This window comes from Bombina bombina, chromosome 1 (assembly GCF_027579735.1).
Source record: "Bombina bombina isolate aBomBom1 chromosome 1, aBomBom1.pri, whole genome shotgun sequence".
Lineage (NCBI taxonomy): Eukaryota > Metazoa > Chordata > Amphibia > Anura > Bombinatoridae > Bombina > Bombina bombina.
Genome location: NC_069499.1, coordinates 131,589,147 through 131,597,620, shown reverse-complemented (window position 1 = coordinate 131,597,620; position 8,474 = coordinate 131,589,147). Strand labels below are relative to the sequence as shown.

The window sequence follows — 8,474 nt, the reverse complement described above, 5'->3', positions numbered from 1 at the left end:
GATAACCTTTTTGGATAAATTTAGAGCAGATGGGAGCGAGCTCCCGTCTCTTTGCTGCTGTATCGGCAGAAAAGTCTTGAAACATTAAAATTGTAGCACCTTTAAATGTAATCGGTTGTTGTCTGCGGTAGTGTTGAAGTAAAGTAATTTTGTCCTGATAGTTTAAAAGTTTCGCTATAATCGGCCTAGGTCTATTTCTACCTTTACTGTCTGTATATGGAGGACCTAGCCTGTGTACTCTCTCAACCATTATGGGTTGATGAGTAGATGGTATTTTAAGAATTTTAGGTAATAATTCTGAGATAAAAGATATAAGATTCTCGTTTTGTTGTTCCTCTGGAAGGCCAATAATTCTTATATTGTTCCTTCTGGAACGGTTCTCTAAATCTTCTAGTTTGTTTTGAATTTTTTGTATATTAATATCTGCCGATTCCAGTTTAGAGCTGTGTAAGTTTGTAAGGTCTTCCAGATCAGATACCCTCTGTTCTACTTCTTGTAGTCTGGCAGAGAACTGCCTGACTTCCTGTGTTAATAGAAGGATATCTTGTTTTAGTTCGGTTTTAAGGGCATCGAATTTAGGAGTAAGGGCATCTGAGATACTGGTAACCAAGTTTTGAATATTGGTTACTTCTTGTATCCCTGCTGTATTGGCCATTATTGGTTGTATATCGGTGACATTTTCTTGTGTGGTCTTCGTTTTCCTATCCCTCTGTTTGGCTGCCATGGCTGGAGAGGGAGTCTTGTGAGGGACGTGAAGAAATTTATCCATGTGCCGAAGAAAAAACTTGGGAAAGTGAAAATTTTATATTGTGACGCCAAAAATATGTGAGTGAAGTGCTCTGAGAACCCAGAGAGGTGCAGGATTAAGGAGGTGTTTAAGCCTCAGAATGGGGAGGTGAGGGGCGGAGTGAACAGTGTGGGACAAGTGGGGAACAGGAGAGAAAAAAAAAAAAAAAAAAAAGGAGGGGGACGAGGTGTCTATTTAGGGGTGAGTAAATTAATTGTGTGAGAAGTCCAGCCGTGGGAGTAAGAAGGAGGGAATGTTTAGAACGATTAGATGGACTTTGTCACAGAAGAAGAGACGTAGTTTTTAAAGCAGTTAGGGTGCAAATTAATGAGAGATAGACTATATATTAGTTCTTTTAATACTTATGTATATAGTTAAGCGAGGCAATGGGGTAGTGACAAGTTGATTGATTGGTATCTATGATCAAAAAGTGATTTAGTATTTAGAAGTAATACTTAAAAAAATTCTTAGGACAGGCAAGCATTAGACCAGGTTATACTCTATTTTGGTTCCCCAAAGCCTGTGTAGTAACACTACAAACAAGGTGTTTATATTATACACAGAGTAAAAAAAACAATCAAATACTGATCTAGGTAACCTAGGGGGAAACAAGCAACAAAGATATAAAAACTTAGTGACACATTGCTTTTGGCTAATTTATAGGGATACAATAATCATGTAGGAGAGCTTTCTATCAGGATTGACTACGGGAAATGACTCATTATTTCTTAAAAGAAATTCAAAATAGAATAAAGTGTAATTTTAGTAGGATATGCTCTGTGTATTAATACCTCTAGGTTCAGTATATACAATTAATCTGTACAATATTTTGCAAATAACGTGTCAGCAGGTTAATTTACCAATATTAGTAAGTTAAAGAAACAACTCAGTTTAACATTCAAGACAGTAAAGATATTTGATTGCAGCCAGCCAGTAAAAAGAAGCAAGGAAAATAAAAAAAAGAAAAACAAAAAAAAGAAAACAACCATATTCTGGTTCCCAGAAGGTTAAAAAAAAAAACCTAATTGTCTGATAAACAGGGGTCAAGAATATGTCAGGAAAGCAACCAATTTTATATGGCAGCTGACAAATGTTATTTATAAGTTATAATGGGTTCCTGGAAATGTCCAAAGCAACAACAACAACAAACAAAAAAAAAAAAAAAGATGAGAGGCCCAGATTGTATCTACTGGTACTTTTGTGCTTAGTTATCTCTTATCCCCCCTCTTCCGCTACCCCCAGTGAAGTATACACATTAGCCGCAATGTGAAAAACAGACTGGTGAATACAGGTACCTAAAAGAGGAGAGATTTGTAGTTTCCAGCAGTACAGTAGTTTTATATTACAGAAAGAGCAAGCAGGCTCCAATAACCAAAGAAAGAAGAACAAACAAAATTTCCCTTAGTGCATTCTAACACAATCTGAGATTAAATACACATTTCTACACAAGAAAGAAAAAAAAAAAAGAAATTTTTTTTTTTTTTTTTTGATACTGCAGTCAGTATTTTTGAATAATTTAACAGTTTAAACTCCTGGATGAATCATAACTTAGGAAGAACTGCCTTTAAACATGCAAGGTGTTTAACTCAAATTGAGTTCAGGCAGAGAAGAAACTTTCTCGAAGAAGTGAGATTTTTCAGCCTTATGAACACAGACACCCTTCAGTCAGGCTGCAGAGGATAGCAGTTTTATAAACAGAAAAAAAGAGTTAGCAGTGTAGCGTTTCCAACTCTTGATGTTATGTTGCTATTTTATAATTCAGGTCCTGAGCTCTTTTCCTCTTACTACTCAATCTTTTCTCCCTCCTTAAGCTTATCCTCCCTCTTCTTTATATAATGGGTTGATATCTTCTTAATTATACCCCCTTCTCCTCCTATACCTCTCTTCTTTTTATAGCTGTGTTATGGCCTCCAAGTACCTCAAGGTACAGCTCCTGGAGTATAATCCCTGGGTGTTTGTAAAAAGGTGCGAGGGAATATTGTTAAGGATTCTGGACTGGGCAGATAATGTCAGCGTTAGGCTATCCTAGCAGAGCTGTTAATCCAGAATTAACCCCTCTCCTTGCACAGGTAATCAATATGGACCCACTTGTACCGGGCTCACCTTTTACAGCCGCTTTCCCCACAGCACCAAGCTGGTTTCGTTGAAACTTCTAGGAACAGGAGTCCGGTCTGCACATCTGACCTCCACCTATCCTCCTCCGCCGCGGGGAAGTGCTCACCGCCCCTCCTCCTCTCTCGCAGCACCGGTGGGAGAGGAGTGAACGGCACCAGCCCCAGGGACCAGAGCGGAGACAAAACAGCAGATCTGACCGTAAGACGTCCCGCCGCGGGACACCAGCTTCACACTCACCCCCTCTCTCGCAGCACCGGTGGGAGAGGGGGGGATGGTCCACAGGGAGAGAGCCAATCCGATTCCTCAGCTACAGCAGGACAGGACACCAGCAGGTCGATCAAATAGGTAGATGGGCCGTGCAGCGCACTTCTTGACGGAGAGATGGCAGCAAGTATACTTATGGCAGAGGAGAGGAAGGTCCTAAAGCCGAGAGTGGTGAGCCCCAGAGGGGAGAGGGAGCGGAAAAAAAAAGTCTTTGAGTGGTTAATAACTGTTCAAAGTTCTCAACACCTGTAAATTAAGTTTGAGGGAGAACGTAGGAGATTTTAAGAGGAGGTATAGAGGGAGGAAGCCCAACGGGGTTTTAGGCTAATGTTCAATATACTATTCCTGTGTGTTATAATCGGGTTAGTTCAGGTAGGAATGCAGAATCCAACAGGGCTTGTGTAAGGGAACAGTGCGATGAAGGGGCACTGTTGGGTTCCCAGAGCGTTGTATCTGACTGTCCCTGTAGCAACCCCTATTCTTGGGGTAAGGCGCGAGAAAGTTTACCGCCAGCAGCTGTTGGGACTGGAGTAGGCAGCACAGCCACAAGTACTTGCTCCTCCTCCACCGGAAACCAGCACGATTCCCAGAGCATGCAATTTTAAGCAACTTTCTAATTTACTCCTATTATCAATTTGTCTTCGTTCTCTTGCTATCTTTATGTGAAAAAGAAGGCATCTAAGCTTTTTTTTGGTTTCAGTACTCTGGACAGCACGTTTTTATTGGTGGATGAATTTATCCACCAATCAGCAAGGACAACCCAGGTTGTTCACCAAAAATGGGCCGGCATCTAAACTTACATTCTTGCATTTCAAATAAAGATACCAAGAGAATGAAGAAAATTTGATAATAGGAGTAAATTAGAAAGTTGCTTAAAATTTCATGCTCAATCTGAATCACGAAAGAAAATTTTTGGGTACAGTGTCCCTTTAAACTAAATTAGCACATTTTTAGTAGTTTTTGAAATGTTGCTGTTTCTCGTTGATATGATTTTTTTTTTCCTACCTTTTTTAATTTTCCTTAATCTATATAAACATTTATAGTATACAGTTATAAGTATCAGCATGAAGATGGAAGAGTTTCCTACCCGCTGTGTTTTATATTTTCCAGTCCAGTAGGTAAGTACAAATTATAAATGTCAAATGCTTTATTTTTTTTTTTTTATATTTTTAGATAAGTAACCACAATAGTCTATGACCTTGTTGTTTTGCTACATTTATATAATCAACTTTATAGGGGCATTAAACTGCTGAACACAACGTTAACAGAATGGTTCCTACTCACCATGATATTGTCCTTCCTGTGCCTGCAATGTCCTTCAGAGCAGTTCTCTCTTTTTGACCTTTTACAGGTGTTGGTTGGTGAAGTTCTGCATTTTAATGCTGGATGCCGCCATCATGGACTTCTCCCTCTGAAAGAAGTGAGCTAAACATTCACAGAACAGTGACATTGTCTGATATGTTTGCAGCTGCACTGCAGGTTAATGCACATAATACAGAGCAGGAGGTTTCCATTATTATACCATTTTATATAGCCACATGAATAATAAAGACCAATGCAGCCACTGAAAAAATGTAAGGTTCCTGCTTGGTATCGTGCACTCTAACCCAAAGTGCGCAATACAGATAGCAAAAAGCCAGCAATGTCACTGACCTGTGAACGTGCTCCGAGATGGCAGCATTGATTATAAAGATTTGAGCTTGACCAACTGGCATCAGCAAGGAGTTAAAGGGACAGTATACTATAAAATAATTTTTCCCTTAAAGGAACACTAAACACCAATTTTTTCTTTCACGATTCAGATAGAGCATGCAATTTTAAGCAACTTTCCAATTTACTCCTAATATCAATTTTTCTTTGTTCTCTTGCTATCTTTTTTTTAAATTGAAGGCATCTAAGCTAAGGAGCCAGACAATTTTTGGTTCTGACCCTGGACAGCATTTATCCACCAATTGGCAAGGACAACCCAGGTTGTGAACCAAAAATTGTCCGGCTTCTAAACTTACATTTTTGCTTTTCAAATAAAGATAGCAAGAGATCGAATAAAAAATTGATAATTTAGCTTAAAATTGCATGCTCTATCTGAATCATGAAAGATTAAAATTTTAGTTCAGTGTCTCTTTAATGTATTTCCAATTACTTTTTTTTACCAAGTGCAGAGTCTCAAATGTATGAGATTTGCTTTTGAAGGTTTGTTTGTGTATATCAAATAGCTGATTTTGTGTTTTGAAGCCACAACCTAATAAAATGGGTGGAGCTTGTAGGTATAATCAGATCTCATTACTTTATCACATTGTGTACATATACCTGCTTCTTTATCTTACATCTGTCCATAAACCAATCACCAATACTTAGAGAGAACAATGGAAAATTAACATTTTGTTACCTTATCTCTTCTATATCCCACTGGGAGTGTAATTTCTTCTGCTGGCTGTGTTTACACAGCTTGGCCTTAAGGCCAAAAACTTTCAGGATAGGTGGGGATACACTAGGCTAAATCAACTATTTTTTTTAAATGCCAATGTAAGGGTAATGGAAATACTAGTAAACAATTGAATACACTCCAGCAGGTGTGGATTATTGTTAAAAAATTAAAGTGGAGAAATGTTTTGAGTAAACTGTCCCTTTAAAATAAGTGCTCAGACAGAAGAGGAAAAATAATAGGAAAGTGAGAAGTAACCATGCTGGTTTAGTTGTGCCCAACAATTTTTAATGTCCCTTTTAACTTCTGAATATCCCATTTTCCTCATTTAGTAACCCACTGTTGTGTTTTTTTCCTCAATAAAGGGTGTAAGCCAGAACAGCAGATGATGTATGCTGGAAGCAAAAATAAACTGGTTCAGAAGGCTGAGCTTACAAAGGTAATATTTATTGTAAATACAAATGGGCACACAAACACTTTTTTTTAAATGTAGTAGTTGCAGATTAATAGTTCTATCTATCTATCTATCTATATATATATATATATATATATATATATATATATATATATATATATATATATATATATATATATATATATATATAAACATAGATTTTGACGGCAGATTAAAACAAGTCTGCCCAGAATTTCCTAAAAGTGCAAATTTACCTAGTTCGTAGGATAGCCTTATGCTTATCCCAGGCATTCTTGAAACCCACAGTGTTAAAGGGACATTCCAGCCAAAAATTTACTTTACATGGATTCATTTTAGTTTTGAATAGAAGCATTTCTGTAATAAACATGTATTAGCAAAAACGCTTCTAATAAAAGCTATAGCTGTTTCAAACGCGTATTTAAGTATGCACCGTGCACCAGCATTTTAAACACAGCACTTGCTCAGAGAGATTAAAGTGTTTGTAACATCTGGTAATGACTCAATTTTTTAAGTGCTAACATGATACAAGCCTCAAAGGTGCTATAAACAGCTGCAGTATTTAAAATGCTGGTGCTGTGAGAATATCTAGCTATGCTTCACGTGCACGTGCAGAAAAAAAATGTTAACACTAAAATAGTGATAAGTTTTACTAGAAGCATTTTTGCCAATGCATGTATATTACAAATTTGTTTCTATTCAAATATGTAATTCATCTATGTGCATTTAAATTTTTACTGGAATGTCCCTTTAAGTCATGGTTAGAGTCCAAGCACCATCACATGTTGGATTAAAGTCCTGTTTGCATTGAGGCAGCAAAACAAACACTCCGCATTTAATCCCTCCACTATCTTGTGATCCCTCAGTTAAATTTTTTCCTCCAGCAAAGAGGGATGGTGAAACTTGAAGTGCTGATCTTTAAATTTTTTCACACAAGCTTTGTAACTGATTTGAGACCCAGTTCCTCCTCAGAGAACCTACAAACAGGGCAGGTAGTGAAAATCTTCTCCCAGTGCGGTGCCTCACAGGAGAAATGTGGGAATGCGCGTCCATCCCCTGGACTACAGTTTGCTGCTCTTTGCCACTGTGCTTGCACTGCCTCAGATGGGCCCATCTACTGGAAGTAGTGTTCTGCAATGATATCAGACAACTACTCTTCTGATGAAGATTACTCAGAAATACAGTACCCCACCTGCTGCTGATGAATTAGCAGAAGTGTCTTTTAATTTCAGGTTGGAGTACATACATGCTCTCTTGCTGGAATTTCTATTAGCCTTTGTGGTTGAGGATTCTCTGACTATAGACAAACAATCTGTTAAGAAGATTGATACATTATTTAAAGGGACATTACATGGTAGATAGATAAAATAATGGGAAGCTGCCATTTTGTAACTTAGGCTACCTTCTCTGCTGTTGCCAATTAGGGACAGTTATAAATAAATCTCTAGAATGTGCAGTCAATGGCTGTCTGGAATATAATGGTGTTCTGCACTTTCACTTCCAACAGGAACTGAAAAACTAACTATTTCAGAATTACAGAAAACAGGGATATAATTAATCATGAAAGTATATTGCAGAGTTACAATTTGCAGTATACTTCCTTTAGTTAAGGAAGGGTCAATATATGTCTACCATATACATTTTCAAGATGCTTATTTGCATATCCCTATTAACAGACATCATACAAAATTTCTTAGATTTGTCTTCCTTACATAGACAACATTATAGTATAGGCATTGCTCCAGATGGGAAAGGAACATACAAGCAAAGTTTTTCAGTTACATAATTCCTAGTTTTTATAATGGGTTCAGTATCAGTTACTTATGTCTTATGGATCAACACAGACTCAAATTGCAGAAAGCGTATGCTCTTCTCCACCTCACTTGTCTTTTTCTACAGACCTTCAATGCATGGTCTCATGGCAGTGGCTTTAGATGTCTTACCTTTTGCTAGATTTTATGTCTTCAGATCCGTCTCAGAAGATATTTTAGATTTCAAGATAAGGAGATCCCGAACATGGTGAAAAAGGTACCAATCTCTTGTTCAGGGAGCCTCCTTTCTCTGTCCAACTTAGGTGGTGATCAAAACGGATGTCAGCCTGTAGTGAGCCTGGGGCTCACTGAGATATCAGGAAATTTGGCCTCCTCGAGAGGCAAGGTTTCCAATCAACATCTTGGGACTCCACTCAATCTTCATGGCTCTCCAGAGTTGGCCCTTATTAAGACAGGAGTTATTTTCTGTGGTTTCAGTCAGACAATGTCACTGCAGTGGCTTACATCAATTACCAAAGCGGTACTCTAAGTGCCTTAGTGATAAAAGAGCCAACATTCTGACTTGGGCAGAACGCCACCATTGCATGATTTCAGCAATCCACATTCCAGGTGTGGACAAATGGTATACACACTGTCTCTGTAGTCAATACCTTCTCCCCAGCAAATAGTCCCTGAATCAGG

General features: G+C 38.1%; 1 protein-coding gene across 1 annotated transcript in view; it reads left to right on the top strand.

Moving 5' to 3' along the window:
• Positions 1 to 8,474, top strand: part of GMFB (glia maturation factor beta) — a 73,959-nt gene that overhangs the window by 42,732 nt on the left and 22,753 nt on the right. The window contains exons 4-5 of the mRNA XM_053711070.1: positions 4,206 to 4,284; positions 5,954 to 6,027. Coding sequence (XP_053567045.1) covers positions 4,206 to 4,284; positions 5,954 to 6,027 — 153 coding nt within the window. The remainder of the gene's footprint in view (positions 1 to 4,205; positions 4,285 to 5,953; positions 6,028 to 8,474) is intronic.